Raw genomic sequence first — 26,509 nt, 5'->3', positions numbered from 1 at the left:
AAGAAATACATAAATACCTGGGATTGAATGGCTGGACTGTGAAAAGTCAAATACATATGTCAATGGCAGTGAATGAGTTAAAGATGGTCAGTAAACCAAGCAAAAATACATATGTATAATAAATATTTATAAACTATTATGAATGTAACAGCTAGAAATGTGAATCATTTGTACAAATCTACGAATTTTCTAATTGTAAGATAAGCATAAATCATTTTTAATGTATTCATGATTTTATTTATTTTTAATTTTATTGTGATTAATCCACCATTTCTTAATACATTTAATGAAGATGTGTTCAATGTCAAATTCACAGTTGTTTATTTGAATAACAAATTCGTAACTCATTCTCCTTTTCTTTTCATTTATAAATGAATAACTAGCTATTTAACACAATACAAACGTGTTGAAAAATAAATGCATGCACAAATTGTAATACAATAATAACTCATGAAATGTTTTACATTTTGGTAGTTATAGTAAAGGTAATTGTAAATAATATGAATGTGTGAATAAAAACCATGAATGTTGTTCAATGTGGGGTTGTTTGAGAGCAGATCCAATTTGAGAACTACTTTTGGCGCGTCCTGGTTCGCTCATGCATGCACTTTGAGGATCACATAGCAAACCTCCCAATGTTCTCTTCAAAGTTGCACTAAAACAATGTGCTCTTTCATCTCTGAACCGGGCTTCCACAGCTCGAATGACATTCATTTTAACCTCCGTTATCTTAGTAAAAAATACATTAGAGGCGGCACACTCACACACACACAAAAAAAAAAAAATGAATCGGAAAATCGGTTTTGATTCAACCCACCAAATCCAATCGTAACATTTTAAAATTGTATGCATACAAGTCATCTTTTATGCACAGCAGGTATAAATCGCTTTGATGTATGCTAGTCTTTTTCCGTGTTTTTTTTTTTTTTTTTTTTTTTTTTTTGCACACGCAACAACGTATCAGTCCTTGTTGCTGGTGCATTTGGCTTTGCCTATACGTGTGTCGATGTACATAAACGGCAGTGTTGTTATTACCGATGAGAGCCCACCACGACCCGTTTCTCTTCACAGAGCCACATTGTCCGCAACTTTTTTTCTTTTTTTTTTTTTTTCTCTTAATTAAAGACTCCCTGTCTGCTCTCAGTGACCTGAAGCACTGCCCGCTCCATGTGAAGGGAGTCAAGGCGAAACGCTATCCCTGCTATACTATCCAGCGATGGAGGTTGGATTATACACCCGGAATAATGCATCCTAAGATTCTCGCTTGAGTGATTTTTTTTTTTTTTTTTTTACAGCCTTACAGTGAAATCCTGATGCGATTCATCCCGAGTTGCCCGACCAGAGCGGACATGGAGCTTTTTGGGACAACGTCCGTTTTCTTGCTTGTGCTGCACCTGATTTCTGTCAGCGGTGTCGCCAATCCCAAAACAACAGGTAGGAACGTCTCCTTATTGATGTTGTTGTTACACTCTAAAAACACTTGGGTTCAAAATAATTTGGGGTCGAAAATGGACCGATCCACTACTTGGGTCAATTTGACCCAACTTCTAAAAATGGTTATTTTGTACAACACAACCTCAAAAATTGGGCTCTTTTATACAAAAAAAAACAAGAACGTTTTGTTGTACAAAACAACCATTTTTAGAAGTTGGGTCAAATTGACCCAAGTAGTAGATCGGTCCATTTTTGACCCAAATTTGTGTTATTTTTAACTCAGCTGTTTTTAGAGTGTATGAATTAAAAAGAAAAAACATTGGAATGTATTGCAGACATGTTAATTCGCGCTTCTACATTCTTTTCCTTTCAATGATCAATTCAAACCAAATTTAATAGGTTGCATTTATTGACTTCTTCAAGTGTTTGAGATTATTCACGCTACAGAGGTGTTCACGTTCAAATCATCCCAACTTTAAGTCCCTCACTCGACATTTCAACACTTTAAAGGATTCCACAGCATTTCAGTTCAGCACCCACAGAATTTGAATTCTCCAGTTATGATGTGAATTTTTCATCAGTATAGCTTCTTTAAGCGTGTGTGCGTGCGCGTGTGTGTGTGTGTGTCCAAGTGTCCTGGTGCGTCATATCGGATGCGGAGGAGCAGAAATGCGGCCACTTGTCCGGGAACGCCACAGCTCGGAATATCCGAGGGACTTTGAAATGCGTGCGAGGCCTGAACGCCAGAGACTGCATGGAGAAAATTCGGGTACGTCTCGAAGCAAACACGAGAAAGTGTGACTTTGCTCACTTGGCACTCCTTTGAAAATCAAAATAAATAAATACATAAATAAAAGTTGAATTCACAAGATTACCGCCATATTCACAATGTTTTTCTTGTAAAATTGCAAATGTATTCGTGTGACTTTGTTATGCAGTTGTGTGACTTACTGTACATTTTGCTCGTATTTTTTTTCCAGCTTGGACCTCATGCTCCTTTGCAATAACATTTTGATGAAACTCAGTTTAAAATGTCTTTAAAAGTCTTGAAATCAACATTTTCATCATGCAATGAGTTGGAAAATAAACAAAATATGTATTTCTTGTTTAAAAAAAAAAGAAGAGTCTTTCAATTGTGTTTGTTTTCTTCCCATAAAATACGACAATACTTGTCATAATTTTACATTTTTTCAAGGAAATATGCTGAAATGAATTGAGGAGTTTCATTTGGACAAAATGAGTGCTTTGGCTCCATCTGTAGGCAATTAACCAGATTAATTGAATTGATTTTACCTCTGTGAAAAAAATAATTGCCTACATTTCAATTTTATCGAGAAAATGACACATTATCTAAAAAATGCTTTTTTTTTTCTAAATATCTTTTTTTAACAAATATAAAAAAATAAAAAACTGCCTCCATTCTGCTGTATGGAAAGGCAGTAACTTCACGGAAGAAATTCAGTTCGTAAGTAACCAAAGGTTCCACTGTACAGTATTTTAAAATGAGTAGCGCTGTGCCGCCATCTTGTGGCGTCTTGGTGCCAAGAAACTACATTGAAGTGAATTGAGGAGTTTCATCAGGAATGCTTACAAAAAAATTAATTTGAACTTTCTTCCTGTTAAAAAGTTTTTTAAAAAAAGGCCATACTATACCATGAATCTTAACAGAAACCCAAAGATAAATGAAACGTGGTTTTTTTTTTTTTTTTCTCCCAGAATGGGAGCGCAGATGCAGCCTCCATGTTTGCGGATGACATCTACGCTGCGGGTCTGTGTCACGGCCTGGAGGTGGCAGCAGGGGAGTCGCTCAATGGAGTGGGTACGGGTGCAGAACACAGAAAAAGTCGACTGTCAAAACTTTAACATCCATAAATCATCAATCACTCCGACCTGTCGGCCAGACGGCGTGAGCTACTACGTGGTGGCTTTGGCTCGCCGCTCGTCATCCGACTTGTCCCTGCTGGAGATGCACGAACGCAGCTCGTGCCACCCGGGCATCCGCACCACGGTGGGCTGGACCGTGCCCGTCGCCTACTTGCTCAACACCTCGCAGATCAGCCCGGGCCACCAGTGCAACTTCCCCCGCGGTGAGAATCTTGTTCACCTCCACATTTTTTTAAATGTATTTTTTTTTTTTTTTTTTTTTGTGCAAATGGCCGACATTCTTATCAACAATAGACGATGCCATAGACGACGAATGAGCGCTTTGTTGCCATCAAGTGTTACTTGCTGATTAACCCAATACGTTGAAATAAGGCTGGTATCAGCCAGATATCGTTACCTGGTATCGGTCACTCAGCCCCACTTTTTAGTTTTATTGGATTGATGATAAGTGGTTCAGAGGATGGATGCATGGATGGATGGAATGTAACATTATTATTATTATTATTATTATTGTTATTATTACTACTATTATTATTATTATTATTATCATTTCTTTATTTTAATGCTCTATTTTAGTTTAGAAACTCGCTTTATAATAATTGTTATGTTATTGTTAGTCTTATTATTATTAGAATTACAATTATTACTATTTATTGTTAGTATTTGTCTTTTTGATATAACTTAAAATTACGTTCATTTTTTATTATTGTGACTTGTTTGATTTTCACTTTTAACTTCTTTTTTAGTCATATTAATGTATTTTTTAAAAATTTGATTTCAATGTTTTGAATTGAATTTAGTTTTAATGTATGTATTGGTTGTATTTTATGACTTTTTTCATTTTAATGTTTTGAATTTTTAAATGAATTATTATTAAGAACGCTGTGTTTTTTACATCATTTATTTGTTTTCTAATTGAATTGACCATTTTTATTATTCACGTCATTTTATTGATACGTTCAAATTATAATGAGCGTTCTGAAAGATTTTGACATCATTTAAGTATTTTGGGGTGAAAGGGACATGAGGGGCTGTCGGCCGTAAAAAGAGGCATTGTGTGTGCGTGCGTGCGTGTGCGTGCGTGCGTGCGTGTGTCCCCACTCCCAGCTGTGGGGAACTTGTTCGGTTACAGCTGCGTGCCCGGCGTCAAAGACCCCCAACACGACCCCCGTGGCAACAACCCAAAGAACCTGTGCGAGGCCTGCATCGGCGACGACAACGACCGCCACATCTGCGCCAGCAACCCCCGAGAGAGGCACTACGGCGAGGCGGGGGCCCTCAGGTACGCTTCCTCTCGCCTTGACGGGCACTGCATCCTGCGCATCCCTGGATCCCTGGGCCTTTGTTTGTTCCTAAGGTGCGTGGCGGAGAACCTCGGCGACGTGGCTTTTGTCAAACACACCACCGTATTTGACAATTTGGATGGTGAGTATTTGAAACGCACATAGTTGATATATGTGCCTCGGGACAGACTCATATTATTTCTTTCATTCTTCGCGGAGGAATATATGAAAGAATACATGACTGCGAGTGTGGTTATATCGTCTTTCGATATGCGTTGCTTCAGCGTTTGTGTTCGATCCCTTGCTTCAAGGTTTCGAGCGGTGATTCTTGAACTTTTTACTCTAAATACCACCTCAAAAAAATACTTGGCTCTTCAAGTACCACCAACATGAACAACATCATAAAACAGTTGCGTTGTAGGCCCAAGTGTTCAATGTACAATGTAACCTGAACACTCTTGGATATGTTCAGAAAATGTGTTCAAAGTTGACTAGCTACTCTTAAAAGTTAACAAAACACTATTAAATCTACTAAATCTACTGAAATAATCTTAGGGTTTCCAACTAGGGTTTAAAACTAGGGTTAGGGTTTCAAAGTAGGGTTAGGGTTTCAAAGTAGGGTTTCAAACTAGGGTTAGGGTTTCAAACTAGGGTTACGGTTTCCAACTAGGGTTTCAAACTAGGGTTAGGGTTTCAAACTAGGGCTAGGGTTTCAAATTAGGGTTTCAAACTAGGGTTAGGGTTTCAAATTAGGGTTTCAAACTAGGGTTAGGGTTTCAAAGTAGGGTTTCAAACTAGGGTTAGGGTTTCCAACTAGGGTTCCAAACTAGGGTTAGGGTTTCAAATTAGGGTTCCAAACTAGGGTTAGGGTTTCAAAGTAGGGTTTCAAACTAGGGTTAGGGTTTCAAAGTAGCGTTTCAAACTCGGGCTAGGTTTTCAAAGTAGGGTTACGGTTTCAAAGTAGGGTTTCAAACTAGGGTTAGGGTTTCAAATTAGGGTTTCAAACTAGGATTAGGGTTTCCAACTAGGGTTTCAAACTAGAGTTAGGGTTTCAAAGTAGGGTTTCAAACTAGGGTTAGGGTTTCAAAGTAGGGTTTCAAACTAGGGTTAGGGTTTCAAAGTAGGGTTTCAAACTAGGGTTAGGGTTTCCAACTAGGGTTTCAAACTAGGGTTAGGGTTTCAAAGTAGGGTTTCAAACTAGGGTTAGGGTTTCAAACTAGGGCTAGGGTTTCAAAGTAGGGTTTCAAACTAGGGTTAGGGTTTCAAAGTAGGGTTTCAAACTAGGGTTAGGGTTTCAAAGTAGGGTTTCAAACTAGGGTTAGGGTTTCAAAGTAGGGTTTCAAACTAGGGTTAGGGTTCCAAAGTAGGGTTTCAAACTAGGGTTAGGGTTTCAAACTAGGGTTAGGGTTTCAAATTAGGGTTTCAAACTAGGGTTAGGGTTTCAAATTAGGGTTTCGAACTAGGGTTAGGGTTTCCAACTAGGGTTTAAAACTAGGGTTAGGGTTTCCAACTAGGGTTTCAAACTAGGGTTTGGGTTTCAAAGTAGGGTTTCAAACTAGGGTTAGGGTTTCAAACTAGGGCTAGGGTTTCAAAGTAGGGTTTCAAACTAGGGTTAGGGTTTCAAACTAGGGTTTCAAACTAGGGTTAGGGTTTCAAAGTAGGGTTTCAAACTAGGGTTAGGGTTTCAAATTAGGGTTTCAAACTAGGGTTAGGGTTTCCAACTAGGGTTAGGGTTTCAAAGTAGGGTTTCAAACTAGGGTTAGGGTTTCAAAGTAGGGTTTCAAACTAGGGTTAGGGTTTCAAACTAGGGTTAGGGTTTCAAATTAGGGTTTCAAACTAGGGTTAGGGTTTCAAATTAGGGTTTCGAACTAGGGTTAGGGTTTCAAAGTAGGGTTTCAAACTAGGGTTAGGGTTTCAAACTAGGGTTAGGGTTTCAAAGTAGGGTTTCAAACTAGGGTTAGGGTTTCAAATTAGGGTTTCAAACTAGGGTTAGGGTTTCCAACTAGGGTTAGGGTTTCAAATTAGGGTTTCAAACTAGGGTTAGGGTTTCCAACTAGGGTTTCAAACTCGGGTTAGGGTTTCAAAGTAGGGTTTCAAACTAGGGTTAGGGTTTCAAATTAGGGTTTCAAACTAGGGTTAGGGTTTCCAACTAGGGTTTAAAACTAGGGTTAGGGTTTCTTGCTAGGGTTTCAAACTAGGGTTAGGGTTTCCAGCTAGGGTTTCAAACTAGGGTTAGGGTTTCCAACTAGGGTTTCAAACTAGGGTTAGGGTTTCCAACTAGGGTTTTAAACTAGGGTAAGGGTTTCAAAGTAGGGTTTCAAACTAGGGTTAGGGTTTCAAACTAGGGTTTTAAACTAGGGTTAGGGTTTCAAAGTAGGGTTTCAAACTAGGGTTAGGGTTTCAAATTAGGGTTAGGGTTTCCAACTAGGGTTTCAAACTAGGGTTAGGGTTTCAAACTAGGGTTACGGTTTCCAACTAGGGTTTCAAACTAGGGTTAGGGTTTCAAACTAGGGCTAGGGTTTCAAATTAGGGTTTCAAACTAGGGTTTGGGTTTCAAATTAGGGTTTCAAACTAGGGTTAGGGTTTCAAAGTAGGGTTTCAAACTAGGGTTAGGGTTTCCAACTAGGGTTCCAAACTAGGGTTAGGGTTTCAAATTAGGGTTCCAAACTAGGGTTAGGGTTTCAAAGTAGGGTTTCAAACTAGGGTTAGGGTTTCAAAGTAACGTTTCAAACTCGGGCTAGGTTTTCAAACTAGGGTTACGGTTTCCAACTAGGGTTTCAAACTAGGGTTAGGGTTTCAAACTAGGGCTAGGGTTTCAAATTAGGGTTTCAAACTAGGGTTTGGGTTTCAAATTAGGGTTTCAAACTAGGGTTAGGGTTTCAAAGTAGGGTTTCAAACTAGGGTTAGGGTTTCCAACTAGGGTTCCAAACTAGGGTTAGGGTTTCAAATTAGGGTTCCAAACTAGGGTTAGGGTTTCAAAGTAGGGTTTCAAACTAGGGTTAGGGTTTCAAAGTAGGGTTTCAAACTAGGGTTAGGGTTCCAAAGTAGGGTTTCAAACTAGAGTTAGGGTTTCAAACTAGGGTTAGGGTTTCAAATTAGGGTTTCAAACTAGGGTTAGGGTTTCAAATTAGGGTTTCGAACTAGGGTTAGGGTTTCCAACTAGGGTTTCAAACTAGGGTTAGGGTTTCCAACTAGGGTTTCAAACTAGGGTTAGGGTTTCAAAGTAGGGTTTCAAACTAGGGTTAGGGTTTCAAACTAGGGCTAGGGTTTCAAAGTAGGGTTTCAAACTAGGGTTAGGGTTTCAAACTAGGGTTTCAAACTAGGGTTAGGGTTTCAAAGTAGGGTTTCAAACTAGGGTTAGGGTTTCAAACTAGGGCTAGGGTTTCAAAGTAGGGTTTCAAACTAGGGTTAGGGTTTCAAACTAGGGTTTCAAACTAGGGTTAGGGTTTCAAAGTAGGGTTTCAAACTAGGGTTAGGGTTTCAAATTAGGGTTTCAAACTAGGGTTAGGGTTTCCAACTAGGGTTAGGGTTTCAAAGTAGGGTTTCAAACTAGGGTTAGGGTTTAAAAGTAGGGTTTCAAACTAGGGTTAGGGTTTCAAACTAGGGTTAGGGTTTCAAATTAGGGTTTCAAACTAGGGTTAGGGTTTCAAAGTAGGGTTTCAAACTAGGGTTAGGGTTTCAAATTAGGGTTTCAAACTAGGGTTAGGGTTTCCAACTAGGGTTAGGGTTTCAAATTAGGGTTTCAAACTAGGGTTAGGGTTTCCAACTAGGGTTTCAAACTCGGGTTAGGGTTTCAAAGTAGGGTTTCAAACTAGGGTTAGGGTTTCAAATTAGGGTTTCAAACTAGGGTTAGGGTTTCCAACTAGGGTTTAAAACTAGGGTTAGGGTTTCTTGCTAGGGTTTCAAACTAGGGTTAGGGTTTCCAGCTAGGGTTTCAAACTAGGGTTAGGGTTTCCAACTAGGGTTTCAAACTAGGGTTAGGGTTTCCAACTAGGGTTTTAAACTAGGGTAAGGGTTTCAAAGTAGGGTTTCAAACTAGGGTTAGGGTTTCAAACTAGGGTTTTAAACTAGGGTTAGGGTTTCAAAGTAGGGTTTCAAACTAGGGTTAGGGTTTCAAATTAGGGTTTCGAACTAGGGTTAGGGTTTCAAAGTAGGGTTAGGGTTTCAAATTAGGGTTTCAAACTAGGGTTAGGGTTTCAAAGTAGGGTTTGAAACTAGGGTTAGGGTTTCAAAGTAGGGTTTCAAACTAGGGTTAGGTTTTCAAAGTAGGGTTTCAGACTAGGGTTAGGGTTTCCAACTAGGGTTAGGGTTTCAAAGTAGGGTTTCAAACTAGGGTTAGGGTTTCCAACTAGGGTTTCAAACTCGGGTTAGGGTTTCCAACTAGGGTTTTAAACTAGGGTTAGGGTTTCAAAGTAGGGTTTCAAACTAGGGTTAGGGTTTCAAATTAGGGTTTCAAACTAGGGTTAGGGTTTCAAAGTAGGGTTAGGGTTTCAAATTAGGGTTTCAAACTAGGGTTAGGGTTTCAAAGTAGGGTTTGAAACTAGGGTTAGGGTTTCAAAGTAGGGTTTCAAACTAGGGTTAGGTTTTCAAAGTAGGGTTTCAGACTAGGGTTAGGGTTTCCAACTAGGGTTAGGGTTTCAAAGTAGGGTTTCAAACTAGGGTTAGGGTTTCAAATTAGGGTTTCAAACTAGGGTTAGGGTTTCAAATTAGGGTTTCAAACTAGGGTTAGGGTTTCCAACTAGGGTTTCAAACTAGGGTTAGGGTTTCAAACTAGGGTTAGGGTTTCAAACTAGGGCTAGGGTTTCAAATTAGGGTTTCAAACTAGGGTTAGGGTTTCAAAGTAGGGTTTCAAACTAGGGTTAGGGTTTCCAACTAGGGTTTCAAACTCGGGTTAGGGTTTCAAATTAGGGTTTCAAACTAGGGTTAGGGTTTCCAACTAGGGTTTCAAACTCGGGTTAGGGTTTCCAACTAGGGTTTCAAACTAGGGTTAGGGTTTCCAACTAGGGTTTTAAACTAGGGTAAGGGTTTCAAAGTAGGGTTTCAAACTAGGGTTAGGGTTTCCAACTAGGGTTTTAAACTAGGGTTAGGGTTTCAAAGTAGGGTTTCAAACTAGGGTTAGGGTTTCAAATTAGGGTTTCAAACTAGGGTTAGGGTTTACAACTAGGGTTTTAAACTAGGGTTAGGGTTTCAAAGTAGGGTTTCAAACTAGGGTTAGGGTTTCAAAGTAGGGTTTCAGACTAGGGTTAGGGTTTCCAACTAGGGTTTCAAACTCGGGTTAGGGTTTCCAACTAGGGTTTTAAACTAGGGTTAGGGTTTCAAAGTAGGGTTTCAAACTAGGGTTAGGGTTTCAAATTAGGGTTTCAAACTAGGGTTAGGGTTTCAAAGTAGGGTTAGGGTTTCAAATTAGGGTTTCAAACTAGGGTTAGGGTTTCAAAGTAGGGTTTGAAACTAGGGTTAGGGTTTCAAAGTAGGGTTTCAAACTAGGGTTAGGTTTTCAAAGTAGGGTTTCAGACTAGGGTTAGGGTTTCCAACTAGGGTTAGGGTTTCAAAGTAGGGTTTCAAACTAGGGTTAGGGTTTCAAATTAGGGTTTCAAACTAGGGTTAGGGTTTCAAATTAGGGTTTCAAACTAGGGTTAGGGTTTCCAACTAGGGTTTCAAACTAGGGTTAGGGTTTCAAACTAGGGTTAGGGTTTCAAACTAGGGCTAGGGTTTCAAATTAGGGTTTCAAACTCGGGTTAGGGTTTCAAAGTAGGGTTTCAAACTAGGGTTAGGGTTTCCAACTAGGGTTTCAAACTAGGGTTAGGGTTTCCAACTAGGGTTTAAAACTAGGGTTAGGGTTTCTTGCTAGGGTTTCAAACTAGGGTTAGGGTTTCCAGCTAGGGTTTCAAACTAGGGTTAGGGTTTCAAAGTAGGGTTTGAAACTAGGGTTAGGGTTTCAAAGTAGGGTTTCAAACTAGGGTTAGGTTTTCAAAGTAGGGTTTCAGACTAGGGTTAGGGTTTCCAACTAGGGTTAGGGTTTCAAAGTAGGGTTTCAAACTAGGGTTAGGGTTTCAAATTAGGGTTTCAAACTAGGGTTAGGGTTTCAAATTAGGGTTTCGAACTAGGGTTAGGGTTTCCAACTAGGGTTTCAAACTAGGGTTAGGGTTTCCAGCTAGGGTTTCAAACTAGGGTTAGGGTTTCCAACTAGGGTTTCAAACTAGGGTTAGGGTTTCCAACTAGGGTTAGGGTTTCAAATTAGGGTTTCAAACTAGGGTTAGGGTTTCCAACTAGGGTTTCAAACTCGGGTTAGGGTTTCAAAGTAGGGTTTCAAACTAGGGTTAGGGTTTCAAATTAGGGTTTCAAACTAGGGTTAGGGTTTCCAACTAGGGTTTAAAACTAGGGTTAGGGTTTCTTGCTAGGGTTTCAAACTAGGGTTAGGGTTTCCAGCTAGGGTTTCAAACTAGGGTTAGGGTTTCCAACTAGGGTTTCAAACTAGGGTTAGGGTTTCCAACTAGGGTTTTAAACTAGGGTAAGGGTTTCAAAGTAGGGTTTCAAACTAGGGTTAGGGTTTCAAACTAGGGTTTTAAACTAGGGTTAGGGTTTCAAAGTAGGGTTTCAAACTAGGGTTAGGGTTTCAAATTAGGGTTTCGAACTAGGGTTAGGGTTTCAAAGTAGGGTTAGGGTTTCAAATTAGGGTTTCAAACTAGGGTTAGGGTTTCAAAGTAGGGTTTGAAACTAGGGTTAGGGTTTCAAAGTAGGGTTTCAAACTAGGGTTAGGTTTTCAAAGTAGGGTTTCAGACTAGGGTTAGGGTTTCCAACTAGGGTTAGGGTTTCAAAGTAGGGTTTCAAACTAGGGTTAGGGTTTCCAACTAGGGTTTCAAACTCGGGTTAGGGTTTCCAACTAGGGTTTTAAACTAGGGTTAGGGTTTCAAAGTAGGGTTTCAAACTAGGGTTAGGGTTTCAAATTAGGGTTTCAAACTAGGGTTAGGGTTTCAAAGTAGGGTTAGGGTTTCAAATTAGGGTTTCAAACTAGGGTTAGGGTTTCAAAGTAGGGTTTGAAACTAGGGTTAGGGTTTCAAAGTAGGGTTTCAAACTAGGGTTAGGTTTTCAAAGTAGGGTTTCAGACTAGGGTTAGGGTTTCCAACTAGGGTTAGGGTTTCAAAGTAGGGTTTCAAACTAGGGTTAGGGTTTCAAATTAGGGTTTCAAACTAGGGTTAGGGTTTCAAATTAGGGTTTCAAACTAGGGTTAGGGTTTCCAACTAGGGTTTCAAACTAGGGTTAGGGTTTCAAACTAGGGTTAGGGTTTCAAACTAGGGCTAGGGTTTCAAATTAGGGTTTCAAACTAGGGTTAGGGTTTCAAAGTAGGGTTTCAAACTAGGGTTAGGGTTTCCAACTAGGGTTTCAAACTCGGGTTAGGGTTTCCAACTAGGGTTTCAAACTAGGGTTAGGGTTTCCAACTAGGGTTTTAAACTAGGGTAAGGGTTTCAAAGTAGGGTTTCAAACTAGGGTTAGGGTTTCCAACTAGGGTTTTAAACTAGGGTTAGGGTTTCAAAGTAGGGTTTCAAACTAGGGTTAGGAATTCAAATTAGGGTTTCAAACTAGGGTTAGGGTTTCCAACTAGGGTTTCAAACTAGGGTTAGGGTTTCCAACTAGGGTTTCAAACTAGGGTTAGGGTTTCCAACTAGGGTTAGGGTTTCAAAGTAGGGTTTCAAACTAGGGTTAGGGTTTCAAAGTAGGGTTTGAAACTAGGGTTAGGGTTTCCAACTAGGGTTTCAAACTCGGGTTAGGGTTTCCAACTAGGGTTAGGGTTTCAAATTAGGGTTTCAAAGTAGGGTTTCAAACTAGGGTTAGGGTTTCAAATTAGGGTTTCAAACTAGGGTTAGTGTTTCAAATTAGGGTTTCAAACTAGGGTTAGGGTTTCCAACTAGGGTTTCAAACTAGGGTTAGGGTTTCAAACTAGGGTTAGGGTTTCAAACTAGGGCTAGGGTTTCAAATTAGGGTTTCGAACTAGGGTTAGGGTTTCAAAGTAGGGTTTCAAACTAGGGTTAGGGTTTCCAACTAGGGTTTCAAACTAGGGTTAGGGTTTCCAACTAGGGTTTCAAACTAGGGTTAGGGTATCAAACTAGGGTTAGGGTTTCAAAGTAGGGTTTCAAACTAGGGTTAGGGTTTCAAATTAGGGTTTCAAACTAGGGTTAGTGTTTCAAAGTAGGGTTTCCAACTAGGGTTTCAAACTAGGGTTAGGGTTTCAAACTAGAGTTAGGGTTTCAAAGTAGGGTTTCAAACTAGGGTTAGGGTTTCAAATTAGGGTTTCAATCTAGGGTTAGGGTTTCAAAGTAGGGTTTCAAACTAGGGTTAGGGTTTCCAACTAGGATTTCAAACTAGGGTTAGGGTTTCAAATTAGGGTTTCAAACTAGGGTTAGGGTTTCAAAGTAGGGTTTCAAACTAGGGTTAGGGTTTCAAATTAGGGTTTCAAACTAGGGTTAGGGTTTCCAGCTAGGGTTTCAAACTAGGGTTAGGGTTTCACACTAGGGTTTCAAACTAGGGTTAGGGTTTCTTGCTAGGGTTTCAAACTAGGGTTAGGGTTTCCAGCTAGGGTTTCAAACTAGGGTTAGGGTTTCCAACTAGGGTTTCAAACTAGGGTTAGGGTTTCCAACTAGGGTTTTAAACTAGGGTTAGGGTTTCAAAGTAGGGTTTCAAACTAGGGTTAGGGTTTCCAACTAGGGTTTTAAACTAGGGTTAGGGTTTCAAATTAGGGTTTCAAACTAGGGTTAGGGATTCCAACTAGGGTTTCAAACTCGGGTTAGGGTTTCAAACTAGGGTTAGGGTTTCAAACTAGGGCTAGGGTTTCAAAGTAGGGTTTCAAACTAGGGTTAGGGTTTCAAATTAGGGTTTCAAACTAGGGTTAGGGTTTCAAATTAGGGTTTCAAATTAGGGTTAGGGTTTCCAACTAGGGTTTCAAACTCGGGTTAGGGTTTCCAACTAGGGTTTCAAACTAGGGTTAGGGTTTCCAACTAGGGTTTCAAACTAGGGTTAGGGTTTCCAACTAGGGTTAGGGTTTCAAAGTAGGGTTTCAAACTAGGGTTAGGGTTTCAAAGTAGGGTTTGAAACTAGGGTTAGGGTTTCCAACTAGGGTTTCAAACTCGGGTTAGGGTTTCCAACTAGGGTTTCAAACTAGGGTTAGGGTATCAAACTAGGGTTAGGGTTTCAAAGTAGGGTTTCAAACTAGGGTTAGGGTTTCAAATTAGGGTTTCAAACTAGGGTTAGGGTTTCCAACTAGGGTTAGGGTTTCAAATTAGGGTTTCAAACTAGGGTTAGGGTTTCAAAGTAGGTTTTGAAACTAGGGTTAGGGTTTCAAATTAGGGTTTCAAACTAGGGTTAGGTTTTCAAAGTAGGGTTTCAAACTAAGGTTAGGGATTCCAACTAGGGTTTCAAACTCGGGTTAGGGTTTCAAACTAGGGTTAGGGTTTCAAAGTAGGGTTTCAAACTAGGGATAGGGTTTCAACATAGGGTTTCAAACTGAGGTTAGGGTTTCTAACTAGGGTTAGGGTTTCAAAGTAGGGTTTCAAACTAGGGTTAGGGTTTCAAATTAGGGTTTCAAACTAGGGTTAGGGTTTCAAATTAGGGTTTCAAACTAGGGTTAGGGTTTCCAACTAGGGTTTCAAACTAGGGTTAGGGTTTCAAACTAGGGTTAGGGTTTCAAACTAGGGCTAGGGTTTCAAATTAGGGTTTCGAACTAGGGTTAGGGTTTCAAAGTAGGGTTTCAAACTAGGGTTAGGGTTTCCAACTAGGGTTTCAAACTAGGGTTAGGGTTTCAAACTAGGGTTAGGGTTTCAAATTAGGGTTTCAAACTAAGGTTAGTGTTTCAAAGTAGGGTTTCCAACTAGGGTTTCAAACTAGGGTTAGGGTTTCAAACTAGAGTTAGGGTTTCAAAGTAGGGTTTCAAACTAGGGTTAGGGTTTCAAATTAGGGTTTCAATCTAGGGTTAGGGTTTCCAACTAGGGTTTCAAACTAGGGTTAGGGTTTCCAACTAGGATTTCAAACTAGGGTTAGGGTTTCAAATTAGGGTTTCAAACTAGGGTTAGGGTTTCAAAAAAGGGTTTCAAACTAGGGTTAGGGTTTCAAATTAGGGTTTCAAACTAGGGTTAGGGTTTCCAGCTAGGGTTTCAAACTAGGGTTAGGGTTTCACACTAGGGTTTCAAACTAGGGTTAGGGTTTCTTGCTAGGGTTTCAAACTAGGGTTAGGGTTTCCAGCTAGGGTTTCAAACTAGGGTTAGGGTTTCCAACTAGGGTTTCAAACTAGGGTTAGGGTTTCAAATTAGGGTTTCAAACTAGGGTTAGGGTTTCAAATTAGGGTTTCAAACTAGGGTTAGGGTTTCCAACTAGGGTTTCAAACTAGGGTTAGGGTTTCAAACTAGGGTTAGGGTTTCAAACTAGGGCTAGGGTTTCAAAGTAGGGTTTCAAACTAGGGTTAGGGTTTCAAATTAGGGTTTCAAACTAGGGTTAGGGTTTCAAATTAGGGTTTCAAATTAGGGTTAGGGTTTCAAACTAGGGTTAGGGTTTCACACTAGGGTTTCAAACTAGGGTTAGGGTTTCAAATTAACGTTTCAAACTAGGGTTAGGGTTTCAAATTAGGGTTTCGAACTAGGGTTAGGGTTTCAAAGTAGGGTTTCAAACTAGGGTTAGGGTTTCCAACTAGGGTTTCAAACTAGGGTTAGGGTTTCAAACTAGGGTTAGGGTTTCAAAGTAGGGTTTCAAACTAGGGTTAGGGTTTCCAACTAGGGTTTCAAACTAGGGTTAGGGTATCAAACTAGGGTTAGGGTTTCAAAGTAGGGTTTCAAACTAGGGTTAGGGTTTCCAACTAGGGTTTTAAACTAGGGTTAGGGTTTCAAAGTAGGGTTTCAAACTAGGGTTAGGAATTCAAATTAGGGTTTCAAACTAGGGTTAGGGTTTCCAACTAGGGTTTCAAACTAGGGTTAGGGTTTCCAACTAGGGTTTCAAACTAGGGTTAGGGTTTCCAACTAGGGTTAGGGTTTCAAAGTAGGGTTTCAAACTAGGGTTAGGGTTTCAAATTAGGGTTTCAAACTAGGGTTAGGGTTTCCAACTAGGGTTAGGGTTTCAAATTAGGGTTTCAAACTAGGGTTAGGGTTTCAAACTAGGGTTAGGGTTTCAAATTAGGGTTTCAAACTAGGGTTAGGGTTTCAAATTAGGGTTTCAAACTAGGGTTAGGGTTTCCAACTAGGGTTTCAAACTCGGGTTAGGGTTTCCAACTAGGGTTTCAAACTAGGGTTAGGGTATCAAACTAGGGTTAGGGTTTCAAAGTAGGGTTTCAAACTAGGGTTAGGGTTTCAAATTAGGGTTTCAAACTAGGGTTAGGGTTTCCAACTAGGGTTAGGGTTTCAAAGTAGGGTTTCAAACTAGGGTTAGGGTTTCAAATTAGGGTTTCAAACTAGGGTTAGGGTTTCAAATTAGGGTTTCAAACTAGGGTTAGGGTTTCCAACTAGGGTTTCAAACTAGGGTTAGGGTTTCAAAGTAGGGTTTCAAACTAGGGTTAGGGTTTCAAATTAGGGTTAGGGTTTCCAACTAGGGTTTCAAACTAGGGTTAGGGTTTCAAACTAGGGTTAGGGTTTCAAACTAGGGTTAGGGTTTCAAATTAGGGTTTCAAATTAGGGTTAGGGTTTCAAACTAGGGTTAGGGTTTCACACTAGGGTTTCAAACTAGGGTTGGGGTTTCAAATTAGGGTTTCAAACTAGGGTTAGGGTTTCAAATTAGGGTTTCGAACTAGGGTTAGGGTTTCAAAGTAGGGTTTCAAACTAGGGTTAGGGTTTCCAACTAGGGTTTCAAACTAGGGTTAGGGTTTCAAACTAGGGTTAGGGTTTCAAAGTAGGGTTTCAAACTAGGGTTAGGGTTTCAAATTAGGGTTTCAAATTAGGGTTAGGGTTTCAAACTAGGGTTAGGGTTTCACACTAGGGTTTCAAACTAGGGTTGGGGTTTCAAATTAGGGTTTCAAACTAGGGTTAGGGTTTCCAACTAGGGTTTCAAACTAGGGTTAGGGTTTCAAAGTAGGGTTTCAAACTAGGGTTAGGGTTTCAAATTAGGGTTAGGGTTTCAAAGTAGGGTTTCAAACTAGGGTTAGGGTTTCCAACTAGGGTTTCAAACTAGGGTTAGGGTATCAAACTAGGGTTAGGGTTTCAAAGTAGGGTTTCAAACTAGGGTTAGGGTTTCAAATTAGGGTTTCAAACTAGGGTTAGGGTTTCCAACTAGGGTTAGGGTTTCAAATTAGGGTTTCAAACTAGGGTTAGGGTTTCACACTAGGGTTTCAAACTAGGGTTGGGGTTTCAAATTAGGGTTTCAAACTAGGGTTAGGGTTTCCAACTAGGGTTTCAAACTAGGGTTAGGGTTTCAAAGTAGGGTTTCAAACTAGGGTTAGGGTTTCAAATTAGGGTTAGGGTTTCAAAGTAGGGTTTCAAACTAGGGTTAGGGTTTCCAACTAGGGTTTCAAACTAGGGTTAGGGTATCAAACTAGGGTTAGGGTTTCAAAGTAGGGTTTCAAACTAGGGTTAGGGTTTCAAATTAGGGTTTCAAACTAGGGTTAGGGTTTCCAACTAGGGTTAGGGTTTCAAATTAGGGTTTCAAACTAGGGTTAGGGTTTCAAACTAGGGTTAGGGTTTCAAAGTAGGGTTTCAAACTAGGGTTAGGGTTTCCAACTAGGGTTTCAAACTAGGGTTAGGGTATCAAACTAGGGTTAGGGTTTCAAAGTAGGGTTTCAAACTAGGGTTAGGGTTTCAAATTAGGGTTTCAAACTAGGGTTAGTGTTTCCAACTAGGGTTAGGGTTTCAAATTTGGGTTTCAAACTAGGGTTAGGGTTTCCAACTAGGGTTTCAAACTCGGGTTAGGGTTTCAAACTAGGGTTAGGGTTTCAAATTAGGGTTTCAAACTAGGGTTAGGGTTTCCAACTAGGGTTTCAAACTAGGGTTAGGGTTTCAAAGTAGGGTTTCAAACTAGGGTTAGGGTTTCAAATTAGGGTTAGGGTTTCCAACTAGGGTTTCAAACTAGGGTTAGGGTTTCAAATTAGGGTTAGGGTTTCCAACTAGGGTTTCAAAGTAGGGTTAGGGTTTCAAACTAGGGTTAGGGTTTCAAACTAGGGTTAGGGTTTCAAATTAGGGTTTCAAATTAGGGTTAGGGTTTCAAACTAGGGTTAGGGTTTCACACTAGGGTTTCAAACTAGGGTTGGGGTTTCAAATTAGGGTTTCAAACTAGGGTTAGGGTTTCAAATTAGGGTTTCGAACTAGGGTTAGGGTTTCAAAGTAGGGTTTCAAACTAGGGTTAGGGTTTCCAACTAGGGTTTCAAACTAGGGTTAGGGTTTCAAACTAGGGTTAGGGTTTCAAAGTAGGGTTTCAAACTAGGGTTAGGGTTTCAAATTAGGGTTTCAAATTAGGGTTAGGGTTTCAAACTAGGGTTAGGGTTTCACACTAGGGTTTCAAACTAGGGTTGGGGTTTCAAATTAGGGTTTCAAACTAGGGTTAGGGTTTCAAATTAGGGTTAGGGTTTCCAACTAGGGTTTCAAACTAGGGTTAGGGTTTCAAACTAGGGTTAGGGTTTCAAACTAGGGCTAGGGTTTCAAAGTAGGGTTTCAAACTAGGGTTAGGGTTTCAAATTAGGGTTTCAAACTAGGGTTAGGGTTTCAAATTAGGGTTTCAAATTAGGGTTAGGGTTTCAAACTAGGGTTAGGGTTTCACACTAGGGTTTCAAACTAGGGTTAGGGTTTCAAATTAGGGTTTCAAACTAGGGTTAGGGTTTCAAATTAGGGTTTCGAACTAGGGTTAGGGTTTCAAAGTAGGGTTTCAAACTAGGGTTAGGGTTTCCAACTAGGGTTTCAAACTAGGGTTAGGGTTTCAAACTAGGGTTAGGGTTTCAAAGTAGGGTTTCAAATTAGGGTTAGGGTTTCCAACTAGGGTTTCAAACTAGGGTTAGGGTATCAAACTAGGGTTAGGGTTTCAAAGTAGGGTTTCAAACTAGGGTTAGGGTTTCAAATTAGGGTTTCAAACTAGGGTTAGGGTTTCCAACTAGGGTTAGGGTTTCAAATTAGGGTTTCAAACTAGGGTTAGGGTTTCCAACTAGGGTTTCAAACTCGGGTTAGGGTTTCAAACTAGGGTTAGGGTTTCAAATTAGGGTTTCAAACTAGGGTTAGGGTTTCCAACTAGGGTTTCAAACTAGGGTTAGGGTTTCAAAGTAGGGTTTCAAACTAGGGTTAGGGTTTCAAATTAGGGTTAGGGTTTCAAAGTAGGGTTTCAAACTAGGGTTAGGGTTTCCAACTAGGGTTTCAAACTAGGGTTAGGGTTTCAAACTAGGGTTAGGGTTTCAAAGTAGGGTTTCAAACTAGGGTTAGGGTTTCCAACTAGGGTTTCAAACTAGGGTTAGGGTATCAAACTAGGGTTAGGGTTTCAAAGTAGGGTTTCAAACTAGGGTTAGGGTTTCAAATTAGGGTTTCAAACTAGGGTTAGTGTTTCCAACTAGGGTTAGGGTTTCAAATTTGGGTTTCAAACTAGGGTTAGGGTTTCCAACTAGGGTTTCAAACTCGGGTTAGGGTTTCAAACTAGGGTTAGGGTTTCAAATTAGGGTTTCAAACAAGGGTTAGGGTTTCCAACTAGGGTTTCAAACTAGGGTTAGGGTTTCAAAGTAGGGTTTCAAACTAGGGTTAGGGTTTCAAATTAGGGTTAGGGTTTCCAACTAGGGTTTCAAACTAGGGTTAGGGTTTCAAACTAGGGTTAGGGTTTCAAACTAGGGTTAGGGTTTCAAATTAGGGTTTCAAATTAGGGTTAGGGTTTCAAACTAGGGTTAGGGTTTCACACTAGGGTTTCAAACTAGGGTTGGGGTTTCAAATTAGGGTTTCAAACTAGGGTTAGGGTTTCAAATTAGGGTTTCGAACTAGGGTTAGGGTTTCAAAGTAGGGTTTCAAACTAAGGTTAGGGTTTCCAACTAGGGTTTCAAACTAGGGTTAGGGTTTCAAACTAGGGTTAGGGTTTCAAAGTAGGGTTTCAAACTAGGGTTAGGGTTTCAAATTAGGGTTTCAAATTAGGGTTAGGGTTTCAAACTAGGGTTAGGGTTTCACACTAGGGTTTCAAACTAGGGTTGGGGTTTCAAATTAGGGTTTCCAACTAGGGTTAGGGTTTCAAATTAGGGTTTCAAACTAGGGTTAGGGTTTCCAACTAGGGTTTCAAACTCGGGTTAGGGTTTCAAACTAGGGTTAGGGTTTCAAATTAGGGTTTCAAACTAGGGTTAGGGTTTCCAACTAGGGTTTCAAACTAGGGTTAGGGTTTCAAAGTAGGGTTTCAAACTAGGGTTAGGGTTTCAAATTAGGGTTAGGGTTTCCAACTAGGGTTTCAAACTAGGGTTAGGGTTTCAAACTAGGGTTAGGGTTTCAAATTAGGGTTTCAAATTAGGGTTAGGGTTTCAAACTAGGGTTAGGGTTTCACACTAGGGTTTCAAACTAGGGTTGGGGTTTCAAATTAGGGTTTCAAACTAGGGTTAGGGTTTCAAATTAGGGTTTCGAACTAGGGTTAGGGTTTCAAAGTAGGGTTTCAAACTAGGGTTAGGGTTTGCAACTAGGGTTTCAAACTAGGGTTAGGGTTTCAAAGTAGGGTTTCAAACTAGGGTTAGGGTATCAAACTAGGGTTAGGGTTTCAAAGTAGGGTTTCAATCTAGGGTTAGGGTTTCAAATTAGGGTTTCAAACTAGGGTTAGGGTTTCCAACTAGGGTTAGGGTTTCAAATTAGGGTTTCAAACTAGGGTTAGGGTTTCAAACTAGGGTTAGGGTTTCAAATTAGGGTTTCAAACTAGGGTTAGGGTTTCCAACTAGGGTTTCAAACTAGGGTTTCAAACTAGGGTTAGGGTTTCAAACTAGGGTTTCAAACTAGGGTTAGGGTTTCAAAGTAGGGTTTCCAACTAGGGTTTCAAACTAGGGTTAGGGTTTCAAATTAGGGTTAGGGTTTCAAAGTAGGGTTTCAAACTAGGGTTAGGGTTTCAAATTAGGGTTTCAAACTAGGGTTAGGGTTTCAAAGTAGGGTTTGAAACTAGGGTTAGGGTTTCAAATTAGGGTTTCAAACTAGGGTTAGGTTTTCAAAGTAGGGTTTCAAACTAAGGTTAGGGTTTCCAACTAGGGTTTCAAACTAGGGTTAGGGTTTCCAACTAGGGTTTCAAAGTAGGGTTAGGGTTTCAAAGTAGGGTTTCAAACTAGGGTTAGGGTTTCAAATTAGGGTTTCAATCTAGGGTTAGGGTTTCAAAGTAGGGTTTCAAACTAGGGTTAGGGTTTCCAACTAGGGTTTCAAACTAGGGTTAGGGTTTCAAACTAGGGTTAGGGTTTCAAAGTAGGGTTTCAAACTAGGGTTAGGTTTTCAAAGTAGGGTTTCAGACTAGGGTTAGGGTTTCAAAGTAGGGTTTCAAACTAGGGTTAGGGTTTCAAAGTAGGGTTTCAGACTAGGGTTAGGGTTTCCAACGAGGGTTTCAAACTAGGGTTAGGGTTTCAAATTAGGGTTTCAAACTAGGGTTAGTGTTTCAAAGTAGGGTTTCCAACTAGGGTTTCAAACTAGGGTTAGGGTTTCAAACTAGAGTTAGGGTTTCAAAGTAGGGTTTCAAACTAGGGTTAGGGTTTCAAATTAGGGTTTCAATCTAGGGTTAGGGTTTCAAAGTAGGGTTTCAAACTAGGGTTAGGGTTTCCAACTAGGGTTTCAAACTAGGGTTAGGGTTTCAAACTAGGGTTAGGGTTTCAAAGTAGGGTTTCAGACTAGGGTTAGGGTTTCAAAGTAGGGTTTCAAACTAGGGTTAGGGTTTCAAAGTAGGGTTTCAGACTAGGGTTAGGGTTTCCAACGAGGGTTTCAAACTAGGGTTAGGGTTTCAAATTAGGGTTTCAAACTAGGGTTAGTGTTTCAAAGTAGGGTTTCCAACTAGGGTTTCAAACTAGGGTTAGGGTTTCAAACTAGAGTTAGGGTTTCAAAGTAGGGTTTCAAACTAGGGTTAGGGTTTCAAATTAGGGTTTCAATCTAGGGTTAGGGTTTCAAAGTAGGGTTTCAAACTAGGGTTAGGGTTTCCAACTAGGATTTCAAACTAGGGTTAGGGTTTCAAATTAGGGTTTCAAAGTAGGGTTTCAAACTAGGGTTAGGGTTTCAAATTAGGGTTTCAAACTAGGGTTAGGGTTTCCAACTAGGGTTTCAAACTAGGGTTAGGGTTTCAAACAAGGGTTTCAAACTAGGGTTAGGGTTTCAAAGTAGGGTTTCAAACTAGGGTTAGGTTTTCAAAGTAGGGTTTCAGACTAGGGTTAGGGTTTCAAAGTAGGGTTTCAAACTAGGGTTAGGGTTTCAAAGTAGGGTTTCAGACTAGGGTTAGGGTTTCCAACGAGGGTTTCAAACTAGGGTTAGGGTTTCAAATTAGGGTTTCAAACTAGGGTTAGTGTTTCAAAGTAGGGTTTCCAACTAGGGTTTCAAACTAGGGTTAGGGTTTCAAACTAGAGTTAGGGTTTCAAAGTAGGGTTTCAAACTAGGGTTAGGGTTTCAAATTAGGGTTTCAATCTAGGGTTAGGGTTTCAAAGTAGGGTTTCAAACTAGGGTTAGGGTTTCCAACTAGGGTTTCAAACTAGGGTTAGGGTTTCAAACTAGGGTTAGGGTTTCAAAGTAGGGTTTCAGACTAGGGTTAGGGTTTCAAAGTAGGGTTTCAAACTAGGGTTAGGGTTTCAAAGTAGGGTTTCAGACTAGGGTTAGGGTTTCCAACGAGGGTTTCAAACTAGGGTTAGGGTTTCAAATTAGGGTTTCAAACTAGGGTTAGTGTTTCAAAGTAGGGTTTCCAACTAGGGTTTCAAACTAGGGTTAGGGTTTCAAACTAGAGTTAGGGTTTCAAAGTAGGGTTTCAAACTAGGGTTAGGGTTTCAAATTAGGGTTTCAATCTAGGGTTAGGGTTTCAAAGTAGGGTTTCAAACTAGGGTTAGGGTTTCCAACTAGGATTTCAAACTAGGGTTAGGGTTTCAAATTAGGGTTTCAAACTAGGGTTAGGGTTTCAAAGTAGGGTTTCAAACTAGGGTTTCAAATTAGGGTTTCAAACTAGGGTTAGGGTTTCAAAGTAGGGTTTCAAACTAGGGTTAGGGTTTCAAATTAGGGTTTCAAACTAGGGTTAGGGTTTCCAACTAGGGTTTCAAACTCGGGTTAGGGTTTCAAACTAGGTTTAGGGTTTCAAATTAGGGTTTCAATCTAGGGTTAGGGTTTCAAAGTAGGGTTTCAAACTAGGGTTAGGGTTTCCAACTAGGGTTTCAAACTAGGGTTAGGGTTTCAAACTAGGGTTAGGGTTTCAAAGTAGGGTTTCAAACTAGGGTTAGGTTTTCAAAGTAGGGTTTCAGACTAGGGTTAGGGTTTCAAAGTAGGGTTTCAAACTAGGGTTAGGGTTTCAAAGTAGGGTTTCAGACTAGGGTTAGGGTTTCCAACGAGGGTTTCAAACTAGGGTTAGGGTTTCAAATTAGGGTTTCAAACTAGGGTTAGTGTTTCAAAGTAGGGTTTCCAACTAGGGTTTCAAACTAGGGTTAGGGTTTCAAACTAGAGTTAGGGTTTCAAAGTAGGGTTTCAAACTAGGGTTAGGGTTTCAAATTAGGGTTTCAATCTAGGGTTAGGGTTTCAAAGTAGGGTTTCAAACTAGGGTTAGGGTTTCCAACTAGGGTTTCAAACTAGGGTTAGGGTTTCAAACTAGGGTTAGGGTTTCAAAGTAGGGTTTCAGACTAGGGTTAGGGTTTCAAAGTAGGGTTTCAAACTAGGGTTAGGGTTTCAAAGTAGGGTTTCAGACTAGGGTTAGGGTTTCCAACGAGGGTTTCAAACTAGGGTTAGGGTTTCAAATTAGGGTTTCAAACTAGGGTTAGTGTTTCAAAGTAGGGTTTCCAACTAGGGTTTCAAACTAGGGTTAGGGTTTCAAACTAGAGTTAGGGTTTCAAAGTAGGGTTTCAAACTAGGGTTAGGGTTTCAAATTAGGGTTTCAATCTAGGGTTAGGGTTTCAAAGTAGGGTTTCAAACTAGGGTTAGGGTTTCCAACTAGGATTTCAAACTAGGGTTAGGGTTTCAAATTAGGGTTTCAAACTAGGGTTAGGGTTTCAAAGTAGGGTTTCAAACTAGGGTTAGGGTTTCAAATTAGGGTTTCAAACTAGGGTTAGGGTTTCCAACTAGGGTTTCAAACTAGGGTTAGGGTTTCAAACAAGGGTTTCAAACTAGGGTTAGGGTTTCAAATTAGGGTTTCAAACTAGGGTTAGGGTTTCCATCTAGGGTTTCAAACTAGGGTTAGGGTTTCAAACAAGGGTTTCAAACTAGGGTTAGGGTTTCAAAGTAGGGTTTCAAACTAGGGTTAGGGTTTCAAATTAGGGTTTCAAACTAGGGTTAGGGTTTCCAACTAGGGTTTCAAACTCGGGTTAGGGTTTCAAACTAGGGTTAGGGTTTCAAATTAGGGTTTCAAACTAGGGTTAGGGTTTCAAAGTAGGGTTTCAAACTAGGGTTAGGGTTTCAAATTAGGGTTTCAAACTAGGGTTAGGGTTTCAAAGTAGGGTTTCAAACTAGGGTTAGGGTTTCAAATTAGGGTTTCAAACTAGGGTTAGGGTTTCCAACTAGGGTTTCAAACTCGGGTTAGGGTTTCAAACTAGGTTTAGGGTTTCAAATTAGGGTTTCAAACTAGGGTTAGGGTTTCCAAGTAGGGTTTCAAACTAGGGTTAGGGTTTCAATCTAGGGTTTCAATCTCGGGTTAGGGTTTCAAAGTAGGGTTTCAAACCAGGGTTAGGGTTTCCAACTAGGGTTAGGGTTTCAAATTAGGGTTTCAAACTAGGGTTAGGGTTTCCAACTAGGGTTTCAAACTAGGGTTAGGGTTTCAAATTAGGGTTTCAAACTAGGGTTAGGGTTTCAAAGTAGGGTTTCAAACTAGGGTTAGGGTTTCAAATTAGGGTTTCAAACTAGGGTTAGGGTTTCCAACTAGGGTTTCAAACTCGGGTTAGGGTTTCAAACTAGGTTTAGGGTTTCAAATTAGGGTTTCAATCTAGGGTTAGGGTTTCAAAGTAGGGTTTCAAACTAGGGTTAGGGTTTCCAACTAGGGTTTCAAACTAGGGTTAGGGTTTCAAACTAGGGTTAGGGTTTCAAATTAGGGTTTCAAACTAGGGTTAGGGTTTCAAAGTAGGGTTTCAAACTAGGGTTAGGGTTTCAAATTAGGGTTTCAAACTAGGGTTAGGGTTTCCAACTAGGGTTTCAAACTCGGGTTAGGGTTTCAAACTAGGGTTAGGGTTTCAAATTAGGGTTTCAAACTAGGGTTAGGGTTTCAAAGTAGGGTTTCAAACTAGGGTTAGGGTTTCAAAGTAGGGTTTCAAACTAGGGTTAGGGTTTCAAATTAGGGTTTCAAACTAGGATTAGGGTTTCAAAGTAGGGTTTCAAACTAGTGTTAGGGTTTCAAAGTAGGGTTTCAAACTTGGGTTAGGGTTTCCAGTTAGGGTTTCAAAACAGGGTTTCTAAGTAGGGTTAACTACGACCTCACGTCACAAGCAGGCAGGAACCAGGACTCGTGGGCTCTGGATGTGGAGGCAGAGGACCTCAAGCTGCTTTGCCCTGATGGCACTGAGGCCGACCTAGAAGACTTCCGCCGCTGCCACCTCGCGGCAGTGCCCGCTAAAGGTGTGGTGGTGCGCCAAACGGACAAGTGCCGTGTCTGGAAATTTCTGGAACGACTGCAGGTCATCAACTCCAACTCATTTAGTGCTATCTATCTATCTATCTATCTATCTATCTATCTATCTATCTATCTATCTATCTATCTATCTTTCCATCCATCCATCCATAATAATTTAGTCAATTTGACCCAACTTGAAAACAAACCAAAGAAAGGGTTGTTTTGTTCAAAACGACCTAGTATGCTGGGTCAGATTGACCCAAGTAGTGATTCGCTTTTTTATTTTTTAACCCAGCTGTTGTTAGAGTGCACCACCCATCCTTTCATTCACCTTTCCATCCATCCAATTTGTACATCGATTGCCCACTATACATCCTTCCATCTGTTATCCATCCATCCCGTTCTTGCTCTCCTTTGCGCTTGTAGAACACGTTTGGTAACTCTACGGACGGCTTGAGCATGTTTAGCTCCACTGGCTACTCTGACTCTGACGTGCTGTTCACCGACTCCACCCGCCACCTGCTGAGGGTCCTGGGGGGCTTCACGTCCTGGCTTGGCCCCTCCTACACCAGCTCCCTGCAAGCATTCGAGTGCGAAGGTCAGCCTGAGGGTCCACGGGAAAACTGTACTGTTTTGTTTGATATACAGTCCACCCCGGTTGGGATCTCCGGGGGGGGGGGGGGTAGGGTCCGCATAAAAATGTTGAATGAATAGGGATTTTTTTTTTAGTTGGTTAGATTTAGTGTTGAAAATGGTGCACTTTTGGCAAGTTGAAACTTGTTGCCAAGGTGAATTAAATGTTTGAATGAATGTTTTGATTTTCAAACGGGAACAATGTGAATCTGTATTTTTGAATATCCCCTTGAGAATGAATGGGTATTTTTTTGGTGAAAACTGTTGAATTTTTGGGAAACCGTGAATGTTTGACATGAGAAAAATAATAGCATGCAAGGCTTGAATTTTTGTAATATGTTGAATTGGAATGATGTGAATTATATGAATCGTGTGGAAGGAGATGCAGAACAAAATAATGTCTGGAAGAAAAATCGGAATGACGTCTGTGTGAATGCTTTCGGCATCAACACGATAGCCTTCTGCTAATACTAAGCTATTGTTACAAGTTGTTCCATTTATGTCCAACAGGCTTCTGCTGATAGAAAGTGGCAGACATCTTCCCTCCTCTTGTTCCTCCAGACATCAATTTATGCCTTCAGCGTTCTTGTATTTTCAAAGTTGTCCAAAGGCGACAATGCCAACTTGATACA

The 26,509-nt window shown here is 40.5% G+C and overlaps 1 protein-coding gene across 1 annotated transcript; it reads left to right on the top strand.

Annotated features, from left to right (window-relative positions):
• The first annotated feature begins 945 nt into the window (after positions 1 to 945).
• otomp (otolith matrix protein) lies at positions 946 to 26,398 on the top strand. Its single transcript, XM_086050027.1, has 10 exons — positions 946 to 1,222; positions 1,296 to 1,434; positions 2,067 to 2,203; positions 3,151 to 3,253; positions 3,336 to 3,521; positions 4,426 to 4,600; positions 4,676 to 4,743; positions 25,124 to 25,308; positions 25,671 to 25,842; positions 26,388 to 26,398. Exons 1-10 carry the CDS (start codon positions 1,217 to 1,219, stop codon positions 26,396 to 26,398), a joined length of 1,182 nt encoding a protein of 393 aa, XP_085906153.1. The 5' UTR covers positions 946 to 1,216.
• Positions 26,399 to 26,509: the final 111 nt, after the last annotated feature.

Source organism: Filicampus tigris, chromosome 13, assembly GCF_054856515.1.
Source record: "Filicampus tigris isolate MCC_2025a chromosome 13, RoL_Ftig_1.0, whole genome shotgun sequence".
Lineage (NCBI taxonomy): Eukaryota > Metazoa > Chordata > Actinopteri > Syngnathiformes > Syngnathidae > Filicampus > Filicampus tigris.
The sequence above is the reverse complement of the archived record's forward strand: the minus strand, read 5'-3'. Positions and strand labels throughout refer to the sequence as shown.